The sequence below is a fragment of the Hyperoodon ampullatus genome (assembly GCF_949752795.1).
Source record: "Hyperoodon ampullatus genome assembly, chromosome: 2".
In the NCBI taxonomy this organism is placed as follows: domain Eukaryota; kingdom Metazoa; phylum Chordata; class Mammalia; order Artiodactyla; family Ziphiidae; genus Hyperoodon; species Hyperoodon ampullatus.
In genome coordinates, this window is record NC_136915.1 from 123671114 (window position 1) to 123691819 (window position 20706).

The 20706-nt window shown below is 36.5% G+C and overlaps 1 protein-coding gene across 1 annotated transcript in view; it reads right to left on the bottom strand.

The window, feature by feature from the left end:
- Positions 1–20706, bottom strand: part of CNST (consortin, connexin sorting protein) — a gene marked incomplete at its 3' end in the record, with an annotated part of 121308 nt that overhangs the window by 32100 nt on the left and 68502 nt on the right. Inside the window, exons 3-8 of the mRNA XM_079696351.1 lie at positions 13359–13564; positions 5084–5114; positions 3225–3311; positions 2666–2780; positions 391–412; positions 120–216 (exon numbers count right to left, since the gene is read on the bottom strand). Of these exons, the coding sequence (XP_079552477.1) occupies positions 120–216; positions 391–412; positions 2666–2780; positions 3225–3311; positions 5084–5114; positions 13359–13564 (558 nt within the window). The remainder of the gene's footprint in view (positions 1–119; positions 217–390; positions 413–2665; positions 2781–3224; positions 3312–5083; positions 5115–13358; positions 13565–20706) is intronic.

Consider the following 20706-nt stretch of genomic DNA (forward strand, 5'->3'; position numbering starts at 1 on the left):
TGCTATTTGTGTAGGAGAGGTATACGCAAAAAAACTCCTTCACAGCAACTCAGATTGTAGAATATTTATTATAAGAGGCAGGCATATCTCTTATATCCCCCTGTAATTTAAAAACATACCCGGCTCTTTGGCTGTAGCTCCTCTTTCCTTTGGATCTTCAGATACTATTAACTGCGTAAAGCATTTCCTTCCCAGGGACTTCTGTACAGTTGCTATCTAAAAAGTTTTTTAAAAAGAAGAAGAAGAAAAAAAAAAAACTTTGGTGGAAACTATTACATTAAATTAGAAAGCTGAAAATAATTTGAGGAAGGTTTCATTATTTTCTAAAACTGTCCATACAACAAACATGACACATTTTTCCTATAGACATTTTCAAAGAAAATCTCTTACCTTATGTTTGGATAAAAGAGGACTGTGGAAAAAAAGAGAAAAAAAAGAATTAAAAAAAATTACAGCAGCAATATGCTTCCAAACAAATGTCACTGAAAGGGCTGTAAAAAAAAAAAAAATAGAGCTTCTCTGGATTCTAATATTAGCACAGAACATTTCCACTGCTGAAACATTACCACTGGTTCACACAGTTCAAAGTGCAGCTATCTCATGTGTTAATCTCCTTAGATGGCCAATAACTAATGAAAACCTCCATAGAAGCTATAAATACTGAGATTCGGGGGGGAAATGTCAACCTTTTGCTAATAATGTATTTCAAGAGCATTTCACAGATATTATTAAAATTTTAGTTTATGTCATTATAGTCTAAAATTATGGTGGAAGATAATTTTATATGCATTATCCATAGAAAAGGATAACAAAAGTAATCTTTAAATATTATACTTTAGGGGCTTCCCTGGTGGTGCAGTGGTTGAGAGTCCTCCTGCCGATGCATGGGACACGGGTTCGTGCCCCGGTCCGGGAGGATCCCACATGCCGCGGAGCGGCTGGGCCCGTGGGCCATGGCCGCTGAGCCTGCGCGTCCGGAGCCTGTGCTCCGCAACGGAAGAGGCCACAACAGTGAGAGGCGCGCGTACCACAAAAAAAAAAAAAAATTATACTTTAGGAAATACCCGAGATAAAAGAATGCATATATTCACCAAAAAGCATACACAAAAATGTTCACAGCCATTTTATTCATACAATTCAAAAACTGGAAACAAATCAAATGTCTATTAACAATATAATGGATAAATAAATTGCTGCACAGTCATATATTGAATCCACACAGCAGTAAAGCAGAGCAAGTTACCATAACATGTAACTATGTGTAACACCAACATAACCATGGGCAAAAGAAGCTAGATACAAAAATCTACTCTGTGTGATTACATTTATATTAAATTACAGAACAGGCAAATACACTGTTATAGAACTCAGTCAGTAGTTACTTTGGGGGATGGGTACTAACTTCGTACACAAATTAGGGAGATTTCTGAGGGGCTGGACTGTCCTGTATCTTGGTCAGACTGGTAGTTACACTATGTATCTGTACATGTACAAATTCATCAAGCTGGGTACTTTAATGTATGTATAACTCAAAAATATTTTTTATATTAAAAATTTTAGGAGTATAATTTTGGGAAATTATAAAATTTAAAGCATAAAAATTTGGGGTTTTGTTTATTATACTATCCACTGTTCATTAGCCAGAAATTCTCTAGTGATCTGAAGCAATGTGACTAGCTTTTAAATTATGTGTTGGCAAGTTACCTTATATTTAAAAAGAGAAATAAAAAAAGAAAAAAAAAGTCATGCTCACATTAGGTTCAATAAATATTTGTTTTTAAATAATTAAAACATTTGTAACACATTAAAAAATTATTAGTTCCATGGGAAGGGCAGAAAAAGTGTCTATATTGAATTTTGAAAGTAAGAAAACAATCTCCTTTATCTATTTTAAAAGATTCCATTGTTTAAAACCTCTACAAAGTCAAAAGTTAACCTATTTAACTCACTAAGAAATTAGGTTATAATGCAAAATCCATTAAAATACTGTTTCAAAGGTTCAAATTGACTAACAGAAGAAAATTGTACATCCCAGAAATCTGCACTAGTTTAATCACTATAATGTCCCCTCACCTTTAAGATTCTGAGTCTTCATATAATGAATTTAAAAATATATTTAAGTGCTTATTACTATATTCAGTTTTAAAAATCCAACTCTTTGATACAAATCAAACAATTTAAAATTATCTGGTAAATGGAGTTTTCCTTCTACAGTATTTTGGTTAAATACCATAGTGCATTTGCTTTCCAGTATTAGACTACTCTTAAAAATGTGTTTTTACTATAACATAGTATAGTAAAAACATAGAAACATTGACAAACATACAAACATTGAAAAACAATTATGATAAAAAATCCTAACACAAAATTTTCCATCTGAATCGCCTAATCTCTTAACCAAAAAGTAATCGAAATTAGAAGTTACATTTAAAAATTTCTAATTAGAGGGTGCTTTGAATTTTGTAAAGTAGACCTTTTGCTGAGTTTAGTGTAAGAAACAGATAAAAACTGAGAAAGGAACCTAATCATTTTATCAACTTTAATTTCTCCAGTTGAAAGCATTAACAAAACAAAGAAATGAATCTTGTATTTCAAATATTCAATGCTACAGTGCTTCTTCAATATTCTATTCCAACTCATTGTAAACAAATACTGAAGTACTTACTCTTGATGTGTTGTACAAAATTTAGCAAGCCGCTCAAAATCCTCACCATTAAATCCTTTTTCTGAATTCCTCAAAGATGTAACTGTATGTGGTTGTACAGTTTTCCATTTTGTTTCTAAATTTAAAATATTTGTTAGTCACTGGCTGTTACAAAATATGTTTAGGAGGGAAAAAATAGATAACTGGCACCGCTGATAAAGATCATCATGCAAAAGTATCTTCTCAACCCCAAAGTTAACACAGAAATAGCTAAGTGATTATTTTTCATTCTAAATAAATATTATCCCAGAGACTAAATTAGCCAATAGGGCATACAAAGGGATCAGAAGAAATGCAAACAGTTGCAAGTGTTCTTTTCTTGGCACTGATATGAAGAACAAAATACAAAGAGAAGAATTTTCTTACATTGACATAAACGTGTGGTAAAAATGCTACTTTCTTTGCAACGTTAACTTGACTAGAAACGTCTATTTCCTAAAACTAGGTCAAATATGTTAACTTTCTAGAGAGCAACTTGTTAGATTATTGATAATTCCACATTCTGTTAGTCTGTACTCACCCCACTGTTCTTGAATGGCAGAAAGATTTGCGAGCAACTGCTCATGATACAGTCGTTCGAGCTGAATGAATTTCATTGCTTTCTCATCTGAATAGAAAATTTGAGGAAAATAGAAATCCAGCCTAAAGAATAATGTCCTATATCGGTTGATAAATTTGAAGCTTACCAAAAAATGAGAGGACTCTAAATACTTTTAAATTTAAACAAAACTTAAGTAAGGTTTCTTGGTTTTGAAGTAGGTAAATTTTAATGTAGCATATCATGCAGTAGCTACCTGGGTTCCATTCTATCAGCAAACAGTAGAAACAAAAAGAAGGTTTTAACGTTCAAGGAATGCCTGCTTGCTAATAATATCTCTAGGAGAGTCAATTAAATATAATTTAATTAGAAATAGGACCCATGTGGAATCCTGTAATCTAAGTGTTCCCCCCCCCACTTTTTTCTCTCCTTAAATTACCTTCTGTCAAGCAACTATATTACCCTCTAGTCAAATGTTTGTTTCTGATTTCAACTGCCTGTGATCCTTTACTTGTTTCTCACTGAACACTTAAAAAAAATTAACTTGCCACAGTGATTTTCATAATTATGTGCTTCTACTTTTTTGGTAGATTTTCTTATAAACTGCTGCCTTCTCCATCTGTATCACACATTTAGCATCATATGAGGTCATAATAAATTGTGCAACTGTCTACCTTCCTTTGGGCCATGTTCTAAATGTTGACCCAGAAAGAAGGAAGAGAAAAAACTCACTGTTATACCTTTTTGTCCTTCCCATGATCACTCAGAGGTTTAATTCTCTCTCTCATTTGTAGTCTTAAAGATATGCCAGGAATCATAAAATAGGCCAGGGAGAAGCAGAGACAATTCCATTTTCCTCTGTGCATGCCTTAAAAGTATACCAATGTTTCTCAAACTTTACTGAACATAAAAATTATTTGAAAATGTTGCTAAAATAGAGATTCATGGGTCTGATCCCCAGAAGCTCTGATTCTAAGGCCCATGAATTTTCATTTCTAAGAAGCTCCCAGGGATGCGATGCTGATCTGCTCTGCACTACATCATACTCATTATTTGGGTAGTTCTAGCTTCCTTTCCATAAGAATTTGATTTCATACAGACTTAGAAATGAACTGCCACTGTCTGAAGTTTCGTTTAGTAGTTTACTTGATAGGGTTCAGGATGATAACTGCTTATCCCTCAATCTGTGGTGAAAGTCAATAAGGTTAGGAGGAAAAAGAAATCACACAAATGGGGAAATAGAGATACTTAGGATACATTCTTTCTAGAGTATACATTGGGCCATCTTTCAAAAACAATTTCAAATGAGGAAAATTTAAAAGCTAAGGGAATAAATCTTTCCTATACAAAAGTTAACATGCAGTCCCCTTTGAGAACATTTCTGTTTATTACTAGTGAAGAACTCAATCTTCCCTTTACTGATATATAGCTACAATAAGACAGTTATGAGATTTACTATGTATAATACGCTTGACAGACTCTAACATACGAATATTACTTGACTTGTACTTCTGTTTAATTCAAAAGAAAAAAAATTCAATGGTTTTTTTTTTTTTTTGGCAACATGCTTTCCCCCCTCCCCCCAACATACAAATATTTAGATTTTGGTAAAATTAGGGCTTGTTCATGGGAGGTCAAATTTGGGTGGTTCTAGAGAATTTTCTGGAGTGACAAATTCCCTACATCTTGTTTTCTGAGATGGTTACATTGGTGCATACAACAATCAAAACCCAGTGAAAACAACAGATTATACATTTCATTGTATGTAAATCTCAGTTTTTAAAAATGGGCAGTTCTCTAAGGAATCTGTGAATTTCTTCTTGTAATTAAGAAAAGGATACAGTCCTCCTCCTGGAAATAGGACTCTGCTATCTGTTAAAAACAAATAAAAAACAGAGGAAATTAAATTAACATTTGGATGAAAAGACAAATTTAGAAGAAACCAAGACCTTGAAATTCTCAAAGTCTTTGATATTGAACTAAGAAAACTCTTATTTAACTACATTCACCAGTTCAGAAAAAATCAGACTGTAAGCACAGGACACATTTCTGAAGTCATTTATCTCAAGAAAAGCAAACATAGACATTCTTTGGTCCATATACAATCTCATTCTTCCTACTCTATTTCAAGTCAAATCAAACATCACTGATTCATTAGAGTTTAGAAGTAAGAACTCTAAACAATGAGGGAAATGCTACTGAGGCTTATAAAAGTGTAATATGAGTGAAAGGATGACTTTATCATAAATTAAAAAGTTGAAATATGTCATGTCACATGAAATCTTAAAACCTATTCATTTCATTTCTGTTTTACAAACTACCTCATGGGACACTGATTTTTCATTCTCTTTTGATATTTCAGAAAAGGACAGACCAAGTGCTAATAGCTGAGCAATGATGTTTGGAATATATACAAAGCTCTGCACAGTATAAAGGGCACTGGATGGGAGGGTGGGGTCCAGAGACTCATGATCTGGACCCAGTTGAGGCTTATCACTTAGCAGATTCATTCTAGGGCACCTTTAAATTTAAAAATTCTTTGATTTTAAAAACTTTGGGATCTTTTATTTAGATCTTTATTTAGGTATAGCATTTATAAATAGAATAGTAAAACCGAAAGTATTCACTGAGAAATATTTGCATAAATTGACTACTGTCATATTTAAAATATTTCATTAAGTACTTTACACTTTCAAACAGTTTCCACTGATTTTTAGTAAGTCTCTAGTGAAAAAGGTATTCCATTTATAGATCACTATCTCCATTTTCCAGGTAGCTGCCAAGGCAAAGAGCAATAAAGCACTTGTCAAACCTACAAGCTAGCAATAAAAAGGAATGGTCTTTCCCAAATCCCACAGTGGAAAAAGGATAGTTTTAAAGGAAATATTTGCCTAGCTTAAAATTTATTCTATATATCTAACATTCTTCCAGGAGCAACACAGCAATACAGATGGACTTAATCGCCTCTTTGTAAACTGTTAATCAGCTAGCTTTCAGATTTCCGTGACAGTCTAGTACCATAAGTGCAACCAAAAAGACAGGGTCATGGGACTTCCCTGGTGGCGCAGTGGTTAAGAATCTGCCTGCCAATGCAGGGGACACAAGTTTGAGCCCTGGTCCGGGAAGATCCCACATGCCACGGAGCAACTAAGCCCGTGCACCACAACTACGGAGCCTGCGCTCTACAGCCAGCGAGCCACAACTACTGAGCCTGCAAGCCACAGCTACTGAAGCCTGCACGCCTAGAGCCCGTGCTCCACCACAAGAGCAGCCACCGCAATGAGAAGCCTGCACACCGCAATGAAGAATAGACCCCGCACGCAGCAACGAAGACCCAACACAGCCAAAAATAAATAAATAAATTAATATATATATAAAAGAAGACAGGGTCATGAAACCCAAGGTCTCAAAAACAAAAGGCATTTCCAAGGTGAAAGGGCAGCTTGAAAAATAAATATACAGATCATTTCCCCTATAAAAACCTACCCCTGGCAAGTCTAGCAGGGCAAAAGAAAATGTGATTTTCTTTGATGCCCCATATGTCTAGATCTGGGAGGTAGCCTGGTAGAACAGAAAAACGTGAGGTTTGAAAGTGAATAACCTGACTGAGTTCTAGTCCAAGCTTTGGCACTACCAGCTGTGTGCCCCTGGACATGTCATTTCATGTCTCAAACTCAGCTTCCTTACCTGTAAAATAGGGACAATAATACCTACGCCTCTGAGACAGGGCTGCTGTAAGGACTAAGAGAGGGAATTTGCATCTAGCACAGTGCCCAGCACATAGCAGCAAGTGCTTAAAATGGTTTTCGAGTCTGACTCTGGACCAGAAGTGAGAGAGGCAGAGTAGAATTATGTGAAGAAGTAAGTTGAAAATCACTTTGGGATGGTAATAATTTTAAGGTTCTCTTGGTTTCAGGCTTCTTTTACCTACCAGAAACAAAAAGAAAGGGAATTAGGAAGGTGTGGTTTTTCGGCCATAGTCTTACAGAGTGGCTTCAAGGATCCTAGCGGAGCCATATCGGGCCTGAGTCTGCGATGAGTTTCAGTATAAGCTCACTGAGCACAGAGTACAGCACTTGATCTTTTTCTTCTTACTTCTATATGAGAAACTTCTAAGTTTATGGCTTCAGTTACATATTTAAAGCTAACCTGCAGTCATATTAACTAAGTCAGTGTAGGAAGATTACTCAAACCCAAGAAAAATAATTTTTAAATGGAATCTTCAAGAGTTCCAAGAGCTAAAAGTATAAGTGTATATCTAAAGTAATCGTAGTCATTATATCAAATGGCTTTTAGCATATATTCATCCATATAATATCATGTTAAAAATAATATAATTGTCCCCTAATTAACTCTTCCCATCCATACTTCCTTATTTGTTAGTGGTACCACCATTCCTTTCAATTGGATATCCTAGCATTATTTATCTCTGATTTCCTCTTCATCCCTTTTTTTTACTATCTACACCAAGTCCTTCCATCAAGATTTCAAATTCGGGTTTCCCTTGTGGTGCAGTGGTTGAGAGTCCGCCTGCCGATGCAGGGGACACGGGTTCGTGCCCCGGTCTGGGAGGATCCCACATGCTGCGGAGCGGCTGGGCCCGTGAGCCACGGCCGCTGAGCCTGCGCGTCCGGAGCCTGTGCTCCGCAACGGGAGAGGCCACAACAGTGAGAGGCCCGCATACCACAAAAAAAAAAAAAAAAAAAGATTTCAAATTCACCCCTCTGGATTTACACTGTCACCACCTTAACCTAGATGCTATTCTCACCTTATGCCTGAATTATAAATTTCTTCTTTTAGCTCTTATTTTTATCAAGATTACTCATGTATATGGTTTAAGGAGCCAAATAGTTCTATGAGGTGTGTTAAAAAAGGCCCTACCCTTCTTGCCCTATTCTCCTTTCTTCAGGAGCAAGCACTTAGATTTCTCTTATCTGTTTAAAAATATTTTTTTTTGCTGTATCTCTAAACATTATGCTTGTATTTGCTATTTCTTGATTTTTTCAGTTTTAGAAAATGAGGATTGGGTCTTTTGCTCCTCCCCATCCAAACCCTACAAATATATACGACACACACTTTCTCTCACATATTCACCTATCCCACGTTATTATATTGTAGTAATAGGTAGATAAACATTTAATGTTTACCTTATTATGAGTTAAGCCAAGTAGTAAACTCATTATTTTTCCTTTCCTGAAAACTTTTTGTTTCCCCTGGAGTTTTTTTTTCCCCTTTAAAAAAAAAAAAAAAGTTTTCCATGCACTTATCACTTATACAACTCTAAACAGTCCACCAAGAGTCTAAATCTTCCCTCAATACATTCAGATACCGCAAATATTCAGAAATAGGAAAATGATATAAAAGTTCCTCCCCAGGCCCTTCTGATCTGCTCAAATAGAAGTGTTACTCTCTCCTTCTTGGTACAAAGCTGTCATCTTAGAATCTCCCTTTACCTAGAGATTCCCTTCACCTCTCTCCTGGTAGCATCCCCAGTTTCCTATATCTCAATCTTCCTGTTCCTTGGTTTACTCCCTTGTTTTGATGGAGTTCATCATCTAGCAGCTTCCTGAGAAAGGATGGAAAGGAAGTACCACAGACCCTGATGTAGGAACATTCTTGGTATATCTGACAAACTGCTAGGAGGCCAGTGTACCTGGAAAGGAGTGAACAAGAAGGAGAATTTAGGAATTAAGGTCTAAGAGGTAACAGGGCCAAATCATGTAGGATCTCGTAGGCCATGGTAAGGATTTTGGCTTTTACTCTGAATGTGAAGAGAAGTCAGTGGATGGCTTTGAGCAGAGAAGTAACACGATCTGACGTAACATTTTATCTGAATCACAATGACTGCTGTGTAGAGAGAAAAAAACTTAAATGGAAGTAAAGGTAAAGCAAGGAGGTTTCTACAATTAGTTTACTGCAAGAATCCAAGTGAGATTTGATAATGTCTTGAACTGAGATGGTGGCAATGAAGGAGGTAAGAAGAGGTCAGAATCTGGATATATTTTGAAATAGAGTGGCAGGACTTGCTGATTGGATTTGGACGTGGGGAAAAGTGAAGGATGACTTCAAAGTATTTGGTTTCAGCAACTGGAGGGATGGAGTTGCCATTTAACAAAAGGGGGAAGACTAGGAAAGCAAAAGATTTTGGAGAAAAAAATCAAAGTTTGATTTTGGGCATCTTAAGTATGAAATGCCCATGAGCTGCCTCAGGAAGCTGGATGTTTAAGTCTGTAGTTCAGAATTGAATCCTGAAGCACTTCAATGTTTAAGAATTAGTAAAACTTGGAGGACTCAACAAATGAGCCAGAGAAGGTACAGCCAGTGAGGTAAGATGTAAAAGCCAAAAGTGAGGGGTCCTAAAAGGCAAAAAAAAGAAAATGCTGTAAAATAGAGTATGTGGTCAACTTCTCAGAGATTCTGATACTTCCAGTAAGATGAAAACTGAGGACTGACCACTAGATTCACATGGGCACGCAACATGGAGGTAATGCCTGGCCTTTACAATGCAATTTTGATGGAGTAGTTGGCACAAAGGCCAGATTGGAGTGAGTTCAAAAGAGAACTGAGTATGGAATGTTACCTAGGTAGAATTCTTGGCCAATATATTTTAACCTGAATCAAATCATGAAGAAATAATCAGGCAGATCCTAATTATGGGAAATTTTACAAGAATTCTTGAGTCTTCAGAAGTGTCAATGTTATAAAAGTATAAACAAACAAGCAAATAAACAAAACAAAACAAAAGGCAGGGAATTGTTCTGGATTACCAAAGACTAAAGAATCTTCCCAATGTGTGCTCCTTCACTGGATCTGGGGAAAACTAGTTATAAAGAATATTTGTGGAATAACTTGAGGGAAACAAGTATAGGCTGTATGTTAAATAATATTAAACCAATGTCTCATTTCTTGGGGTTGATAATGGCATTGTAGGTTATGTAGGAGAGTACCATTGTTCTTGGGAAATTTATGCACAAGTATTGATATTTAAGGGTGAAGTGATATAATACCTGAAAATTACTTTAAAATGTGTCAGTGGAAAATATGTGCGTGGAGAGGGGTTGGAGGGTAGGAGGAAAACGAAAATCTGGCAAAATGTCAACAACTTTCAATCCCAGTGAAAGGCACAGTATGAGATATTGGGAATTACTAAATAATGAAAAAAAGAAAAAGTCACTCCACTTCTCCCTGATTTGTGTCTCCCTGGGGAGGTGACAGGATATTTTGTATTCTTGGGCTGAGGAAGGCAGCCATCAGCTGACTCCTGTTGCCCTGATGTCTCAGCTTACTGCAGGCTTCAGCATCTCTTTCCAACAAGCAATGTTTGAATTAGTGACAAAGAAATATAGTTATAATGCTTAATATTTATTTAGCTTTTATCTTAAGTGTACCAAGTACTATGTTAAGTACTTTTACTGCATTGTTTCACTGAGTCCTCTACAACTTTACAGGAAAAGAAATTAAAAGCTACTTTGCTTGTTAGTGGTAGAGTCAAAGCTCATACTTTAAAACCATCACTCTAGGGACTTCCCCGGTGGTCCAGTGGGTAGGGCTCTGCACTCCCAATGCAGTGGGCCCCAGTTCAATCCCTGGCTGGGGAACTAGATCCCACATACATGCTGCAACGAAGATCCCGCATGCCACAACTAAGACCCAGTGCAGCCTAAGTAAATAAATAAATATATATTTTTAATTAAATAAATTAAAAAAAAAAGTGGCATTAAAAAAATAACTCACTATACTTTCTAAGCTCCTTTGCCAGGAGAGGACAGATTGCTGAGATATATAAGAAGCATAACATATGGGACCCAGCAAACTGACATGTTCCTGGGGAATGAAGGTAGAATTTTACTTTGAGACATAAAAAAAAAATCTTCATCTGATCAAGACTGTTATTGTCTTCCTGCCTAAAAATGTGATTTTCTACTAGATCTGCTTCAGCTGTAGGATCACCTGCCTGTAGAAGAGAGCATTCTTCTTACCTTTAATGTAATAGCCCAGTGACATAAACTGCTTGAAAAGATTTTACTACACTTGCTATTTCCATTTACTCCAAATGTCCTTTTCCCCAACTTTTTATCAAAATTCTACAGAAGAGTTCAAAGAACAGTAAAATCAACAGCCATATACCTTTTATTTAGATTCGTCAATTATTGACATTTCACCAAATTTGCTTTCTCTCTCAGTCTTTCCCTCCCTTACATATTTTTTCCCACTGAAATATCTTAAGCTTCAGGAATTATGTCACTTCACTTCTAAGTACTACCTGCACATGTATCTCCCAAGAATAAAGATACTCTCCTACATGATCTTCAATTCCATTATCAATCTCAAGAAATCTGACACTGATGCAACAGTATTATTTAATATACAGTCCATATTCAAATTTCTCCCAAGTTGTCCCCAAAACAGATTCATTGAATGGAACTAACAAATTGTAGCCCTAGAATTATAAGGAACTTGCTTTTTGAGGGAGTCTCAGCCTCCCTACTTGTAAAGATGGTGATAATAATTACCTCTCTAGATTGTTTGGAGAATGAAATAACAGTTAATGCAAATACCCTTTACAAACTCAATCCACTGTACAAATTCAAGGAAGGCTGAAAGATTAGAAAGCTGCCTTAATATTGGTGGTTCTCAACTACAGTTATCAACTATGGTAAACATATACCATATATGTCAGTAACACATTAGAGGTCAAAAAGTAGTACACATTTTCTCAAAGGCATTCTTCAAGTCCACCAAGGAGGTAACATAAATTTGTAAGAATATATGTTTTCCTGCCTTAGGACAAAAGCTGTTTTACTTCTTAAAAATTATTCACTGCTCACTGCAAAAGTTAAATGAAACAGGAGTGAAATAAAAAGTGAAGCTTTTTCCACACCCATATACAAATTATTTTCATTTTAAAAGAAAATACAACACAGTTCATAAATATCTTAATCTTTTCGGAATTATCTCTTGTGTATCCTCCTCATCACTGTCCTAAAGATCTCCCAGTCTCCAGGCTCTCCACCTTCTAGCCTACCCTCCCAATCATCAAAAGAGTTATTTTTCTAAAATTCAAATTCTGGCACCTGCATAATTAAAAGCTCTCAGCCTCGGGCTTCCCTGGTGGCACAGTGGTTAAGAATCCGCCTGCCAATGCAGGGAACACGGGTTCAAGCCCTGGTCCAGGAAGATCCCACATGCCACGGAGCAACTAAGCATGTGCGCCAGAACTACTGAGCCCACGTGACACAACTACTGAAGCCCGTGCGCCTAGAGCCCATGCTCCCCAACAAAGAGAAGCCACCTCAATGAGAAGCCCGTGCACCGCAACGAAGAGTAGCCCCGGCTCGCCACAACTAGAGAAAGCCCCCACACAGCAACAAAGACCCAACGCAGCCAAAAATAAATAAATAAAATAAATTTTTTTAAAAAAGGCTCTCAGCCCCTAAAAGTAAGCCCTTAATGACACAAGCTACCCAGTCTTAATTCCTGTCTCTTTTACATCTTAATCTTCAACAACAACCCAGTCATGTCTTTGCAGGGACTGTTCTCTCTTTCTGTACCAGCTCACTTTGTTCATCTAGTGAGAGCCTACACATCCTGCAAAACCCAGCTCAAGAATCACCTTTTTTTGCCCTAATGTCCAAAGGACAAAGTTAATCATGCATTTTGTGCTTTTGCTGAACCTTAAACACATATCTACTCTAATGCTTTGTACAGACTTCTACAATTAGTTATCTACAAACTGTTTCTCCTATTCCACAGTGCCTCTCTTAAGGACATGCTCTGTTACATAATCTGTTTCCTTAGCGTCTAGCTTAGTTTTTGGTACCTTGTTGGTACTTATTAAGCACTCACTACATTCACTCTTATTTGTACACGGCTTATTCACTAAGCAAAAGAAGTTAGCAACAGTATGAACTATAGATTGATGATCCAAGCCAATGTGTGGCCACGAGTCAGTGATATGCCAAATTTCCTACCAGCCACTGATCCAGGGTCACCTCCTCTCAGACTCACCAATGACAGGTGGGGTAGAATCAATTACAGAGAATAGGATTTTAGATTATTACAAATATTGGTTCCAGAATTTCAGTGAGGCTGAAAGTGAAGGGTTTAACATGATACCTGATGAAGGCAAAGGGGAAGTGCTCTTGAATCCAACTGCTCAACTTCACCCCGTATAAGTGAGAACAGAGATTGCAGAACCAGCTTCGGGGCTTCTAGTTGATCATTAGCATTTACTTCTGCAGACTCTTCATCACTAACAGCATGTATGGCTGCATGTAATATATTTTCTTGCATAAAGGGTGTGGTATCTCCTGAAGAAAGTCCTTTGAGAGGTAAATAAAATGCCTATGTTAGGATAAATTTCCATCATGGTAGAACACCTTAAAACAATTATGCCTGTTAATCATAAAATTTTCAAATAAAGCTAATTACATTAAAAAAACCCCACAGAAACCACGTTATTCTCCTCAATAAATTAAGATTGTGCTGACATCTGATTGTTTCTATTAGCAATTAATTAATAGAAGCAATTCTATTAGATCTATATAACTTTTTAATTTATATTATAAATTAAGAATATAATTTATACTCTTAATTAAGAATTATAATTAAGAATATAAAAAAAGAGAGATCTAAAGAAAAGTATGTAGGTTAAAATCTGACCAAAAACTTGATTCTCCCAAAGGACAAACGAATTAACTATAATCTGAAGTCATGTCTTATGCAAAATGAAAGAACTAAATGGGAAGGTAAATGTGTTTATCATATGAAAGGCTAAAGAAATTAAGCCTTCCTCTCTAAATTCTTGGTCTGATAACTTTAGAACTACTTCTGGATCCCAGCAGAGCAGAAGGAATTCAGATGTCCAGAACTAATGGCCACAGAAGCTTTTTTCCTAATAAAAAGAAGTAACACAAACTTGGGGGAAAAAAAATCAGTGAATAAATCCTTGGCCCACAGCTCCTGAAATGACACACCAAAGTTTAAAACTTTAAATGTTACACATTATAACTTCACCCTTCACTGAAATCTCAGCATCAGTTCTAATTTTCATATTGAAATTGAATAGACTGTTTGCATCTGTACATACCTTCAGCTAGTCCAGCTTGGAAAGGATCTTTCTCAGTAATTTAGCGTGTGCATACCATGACTGAAGTTGCCTCCTGCCACCCCTCTAGAGCAGGGGACCCCAACCTGCGAGCTGCAGACCTATAGCGGTCCGCGGCCTGTTAGGAACCGGGCCACACAGCAGGAGGTGAGTGATGGGCAAGCAAGCGAAGCTTCATCTGCCGCTCCCCATCGCTCCCCATCGCTCACGTTACTGCCTGAAACACCACACCCCCGATCCTGGAAAAATTGTCTTCCACGAAACCGGTCCCTGGTTCCAAAAAGTTTGGGGAGTTTGCCCAGAACCCTGTCTTCTACTGCCTTCTAAATAAATCCACTGCTCTAGCCAAGCTGGCCAATTCTGTATCTCCCTAGTATTAATACTCTGCGCCTTTCTGAGCAATTACAAATTCTAACAGATAAAAAATTTTCCTCCCCAGACGTCCCTGGCTGTCCAGTGGTTGAGACTCCGCACTTTCAGTGCAAGGGGCTCAGCTTCGATCCCTGGTTGGGGAACTAAGATCCCACATACTGCACAGTGCAGCCAAGAAAATTAAAAAAGAAAAAAATTTCCTCCCATCTGTCTAGTTAAGTTCTACCCTAAAAAAATTCATATATTTCTCTACAACATGAGCCTGAAGTAAACTTACTTTCCTCTAAATCCTATATATGGCCTATGGTCTTGCATTAAACCATAGTTAGACGGGGTTGCATTATAGTGACTGGTGAAGGGTCGTATCTTTATTAGACCATAACTCCTACAGCACAGGGATTAATTTACTTACTATAGTATTGCAGTTATATCCAGTAGCGTAGTCAGCATTAAAATTCCAAGTGTTGTGCTTTCTACAAATAATCACCTACAGTGATTCCTTATATTTTAGAAAATTCTCTTCTATACATTTTATGTCGTTTGGACTCTGGAAGTACGAGGCCTAGAGATGGCCTGCCATTTTATTTTGCAGGAACAGTATTTGTGAAAACATGGATGATTCTTCTGCCTTCTAATTTTCTAACCACAATGGTAGTAGTGCCAATGTAGGAACATAAGCTTTGTATAGAGAACTACAAAGAGACTAAGAGAAATACTGTTTTCTTTCCTTTTTCTCCAGCCACAATACTGTGTCCAATCAAGTTATTTAATTTCATATAAACTGTGATAAGGCTAACCTCTCAAATTCTATACTTCATTAAATTCTTCCCACATAATTATCAAATATTACTCTATACTTCCTCTTTGAAAAATTGAATTTTATAATGCTCATTCTCTGTAGAGGGAAGTTAAATAAAACTCTTGAAGGATATGGCCAAAGAAGGGCAGGATTTTCCAAAGTAAGGAAAAAGGACAGAATTTATGACTCCATTATCTAAAGGAGGTCTAAAAAGGGTCCTGTTAAATAATGGAAATAAAAACACGCCATGTGATTACCTCAGTTATTTAGACAGTATAGATGCATAATGGTCACGGTTCCTGCTAGATCCACTTTCTAAGTTATATTATTTACTTATTAATATTTTTTCTTCCAGTTTTATTGAGATGTAATTGACATACAGCACTGTATAACTTTCAGGTGTACAGCCTAACAATTTGACTTACATAAAGCACGAAATGAATCCCACAATAAATTTATTTCATATAGATTAAACATTAAAGAAATAGAAAAAAATGTTTTCCTTGTGATGAGAACTCTTAGGATTTACTCTCTTAACAACTTTCACATATAACATATAGCTGTTAATTATATTTATCATGTTATACACTACATCCCTAGTAATTGCTTATCCTGTAATTGGAAGTTTGTACATTTTGACCATCTTCACCCAATTCCCCTTCCCACCACCCCACAACTCTGGTAACCACAAATCTGATCTTTCTCTATGAGTTTGTTTATGAAGTATAATTGACCTGCAATACTGTTAGTTCCTGGTATACAACCTAGTGATTCGATATTTCTATATATTTCAAAGTGATCACCATGATACATCTCATTGTCATCTGTCATCATTACAAAGATATCACTCAGTTATTGACTGTATTCCCCACACTGTACATTTCATACCTGTGACTCATTTATTTTGTAACTGAAAATTTGTACCTCTTAATCTCCCTCACCTATTTCTCTCCTCCTCCCATCCCATTCCCCTCTGTCAACCACCTGTTTGTTCTACCTATGACTCTGTTTCTCTTTAGTTATGTTTGTTCACTTATTTAGTTTCTTAGATGCCACATGTAACTGAAATCATACAGTATTTGTCTTTCTCTGACTTATTTCACTAAGCATAACACTCTCCAGGTCCATCCATGTTATCACAAATGGCAAGATTCCAATCGTTTTATGGCTCAGTAATATTCCACTGTATATGCATGTATCTGCGTGCGCGCAAGTGTGTGTGTATAGAACACATCATCTTTATCCATTCATCTACTGATGGGCACTTAGCTTGCTTCCATATCATGGCTATTATAAATAATGCTGCAATAGACACAGGGGTGCATGTAACATTTTGAATTACTATTTTCCTTTTCTTCAGATAAATACCCAGGAGTGGAATTGCTGGATCATATGGTAGTTCTACTTTTGCTTTTTTGAGGAATCTCCATACTATTTTCAAATAGTGACTGCTCCTATTTACATTCCCACCAACAGAGCAGAAGGGTTCCCTTTTCTCCACGTCCTCACCAACACTTGCTATTTGTTATCTTTTTGATACAAGCCATTCAAACAGGTATGAAGTGATATCTCGTTGTGGTCTTCATTTGCATTTCCCTGACCATTAGTGATGTTCAGCATCTTTTCTTTCTTTCCTTCTTTTTTAAAAAAGCAGAATGGTGCTGTATACTCATTTGTGTATGGGAAAAAAGAATGCAAGGAGATCATACGCTAAGATCTGAGCTAGTGCTCGGTGCCATAATTTTTAAATATTTCTGGAAAGATACCCAAGAAATTCCCCTATAGAGAAGGGAACCGAGGAATCAAGATTCTGGTCAGGGAGGAAGACTTACATTTCAGTTGTTGTTTTTTTCTTTGATTTTATTTTTTTATACAGCAGGTTCTTATTATCCATTTTATACATATTAGTGTATACATGTCAATCCCAATCTCCCAGTTCATCCCACCACCACCACCCCATGACTACTTTCCTCCCTTGGTGTCCATACATTTGTTCTCCACATCTGTGTCTCTATTTCTGCCCTGCAAACCGGTTCATCTGTACCATTTTTCTAGGTTCCACATATATGCGTTAATATACTTGTTTTTCTCCTTCTGACTTACTTCACTCTGTATGACAGTCTCTAGATACATCCACGTCTCTACAAATGACCTAATTTCACTCCATTTGATGGCTGAGTAATATTCCATTGTATATATATATAACATCTTCTTTACCCATTCATCTGTAGATGGGCATTTAGCTTGCTTCCATGACCTGGCTACTGTAAATAGTGCTGCAATGAACATTCAGGTGCATGTATCTTTTTGAATTATGGTTTCCTCTGGGTATATGCCTAGTAGTGGGATTGCTGGGTCATATGGTAATTCTATTTTTAGTTTTTTAAGGAACCTCCATACTGTTCTCCATAGTGGCTGTACCAATTCAAATTCCCACCAGCAGTGCAAGAGGGTTCCCTTTTCTCCACACCCTCTCCAGCATTTGCTGTTTGTAGATTTTCTATGATGCCCATTCTAACTGGTGTGAGGTGATGATACCTCATTGTAGTTTTGATTTGCATGTCTCTAATAATTAGTGACGTTGAGCAGCTTTTCATGTGCTTCTTGGCCATTTGTATGTCTAATACGGAGAAATGTCTATTTAGGTCTTCTGCCTATTTTTAGATTGGGTTGTTTTGTTTTTGAATATTGAGCTGCATGAGCGGCTTATATATTTTGGAGATTAACCCTTTGTCCGCTGATTCGTTGGCAAGTATTTTCTCCCATTCTGAGGGTTGTCTTTTTGTCTTGTTTGTAGATTCCTTTGCTTTGAAAAAGCTTTTAAGTTTCATTAGGTCCCATTTGTTTATTTTTGTTTTTATTTCCATTACTCTAGGAGGTGGATCAAAACAGATCTTGCTGTGACTTATGTCAAACAGTGTTCTCCTTATGTTTTCCTCCAAGAGTTTTATAGTGTCCAGTCTTACATTTAGGTCTCTAATCCATTTTGAGTTTATTTCTGTGTATGGTGTTAGGGGGTGTTCTAATTTCATTCTTTTACATGTAGCTGTCCAGTATTCCCAGCACCACTTATTGAAGAAACTGTCTTTTCTCCATTGTATATTCTTGCCTCCTTTGTCATAGATTAGTTGACCATAGGTGCGTGGGTTTCTCTCTGGGCTTTCTATCCTGTTCCATTGATCTATCTTTCTGTTTCTGTGCCAGTACCATATTGTCTTGATGACTGTAGCATTGTAGTATAGTCTGAAGTTGGGGAGTCTGATTCCTCCAGCTCTGTTTTTTTCCCTCAAGACTGCTTTGGCTATTCGGGGTCTTTTGTGTCTCTATAAAATTTTCAGATTTTTTGTTTTAGTTCTGTAAAAAATGCCATTGGAAATTTGATAGGGATTGCATTGAATCTGTAGATTGCTTTGGGTCGTACAGTCATTTTTGCAATATTGATTCTTCCAATCCAAGAACGTGGTATATCTCTCCATCTGTTGGTATCATTTTTAATTTCTTTCATCAGTGTCTTATAGTTTTCTGCATACAGGTCTTTTGTCTCCTTAGGTAGGTTTATTCCTAGGTATTTTATTCTTTTTGTTGCAATGGTAAATGGGAGTGTTTCCTTAATTTCTCTTTCAGATTTTTCATCATTAGAGTATAGGAATGCAACAGATTTCTGTGCATTAATTTTGTATCCTGCAACTTTACCAAATTCATTGATTATCTCTAGTAGTTTTCTGGTGGCATCTTTAGGATTCTCTATGTATAGTATCATGTCATCTGCAAACAGTGACAGTTTTAGTTCTTTTCCAATTTGCATTCCTTTTATTTCTTTTTCTTCTCTGATTGCCATGGCTAGGACTTCCAAAACTATGTTGAATAATAGTGGTGAGAGAGGACATCCTTGTTTTGTTCCTGATCTTAGAGGAAATGCTTTCAGTTTTTCACCATCGAGAATGATGTTGGCTGTGGGGTTGTCGTATATGGCCTTTATTACCTTGAGGTAGGTGCCCTCCATGCCCACTTTCTGGAGAGTTTTTATCATAAATGGGTGTTGAATTTTGTCGAAAGCTTTTTCTGTATCTATTTAGATGATCATATGGTTTTAATTATTCAATTTATTAATATGGTGTATCACATTGATTAATTTGCATATATTGAAGAATCCTTCCATCCCTGGGATAAATCCCACTTGATCATGGTGTATGATCCTTTTAATGTGTTGTTGGATTCTGTTTGCTAGTATTTTGTTGAGGATTTTTGCATCTATATTCATCAGTGATATTGGTCTGTAATTTTCTTTTTCCGTAGTATCTTTGTCTGGTTTTGCTATCAGGATGATGGTGGCCTCACAGAATGAGTTTGGCAGTGTTCCTTCCTCTGCAATTTTTTGGAAGAGTTTGAGAAGGATGGGTGTTAGCTCTTCTCTAAATGTTTGACAGAATTCACCTGTGAAGCCATGTGGTCCTGGACTTTTGTTTGTTGGAAGATTTTTAATCACAGTTTCAATTTCATTACTTTTGGTTGGTCTGTTCATATTTTCTCTTTCTTCCAGGCTCAGCCTTGGAAGGTTATACCTTTCTAAGAATTTGTCCATTTCTTCCAGTTTGTCCATTTTATTGGCATAGAGTTGCTTGTAGTAGTCTCTTAGGATGCTTTGTATTCCTGCGGTGTCTGTTGTAACTTCATTTCTAATTTTATTGATTTGAGTCCTGTCCCTCTTTTTCTTGATGAGTCTGGCTAATGGTTTATCAATTTTGTTTATTTTCTCAAAGAACCAGTTTTTAGTTTTATTGATCTTTGCTATTGTTTTGTTTCTATTTTATTTATTTCTGCTCTGACCTTTATGATTTCTTTCCTTCTACTAACTTTGGGTTTTCTTTGTTCTTCATTCTCTAGTTTCTTAAGGTGTAAGGTTAGGTTGTGTATTTAAGAATTTTTTTGTTTCTTGAGGTAAGATTGTATTGCTATAAATTCCCCTTAGAATTGCTTTTGCTGCATACCACAGGTTTTGGATTGTTGTGTTTTCATTGTCATTTGTCTCTAGGTATTTTTTGATTTCCTCTTTGATTTCTTCAGTGATCTCTTGGTTAGTAATGTATTGTTTAGCCTCCATGTGTTTATGTTTTTTAACTTTTTCCTGTAATTGATTTCTAATCTCACAACGTTGTGGCAGTAAAAGATGCTTGAGATGATTTCAA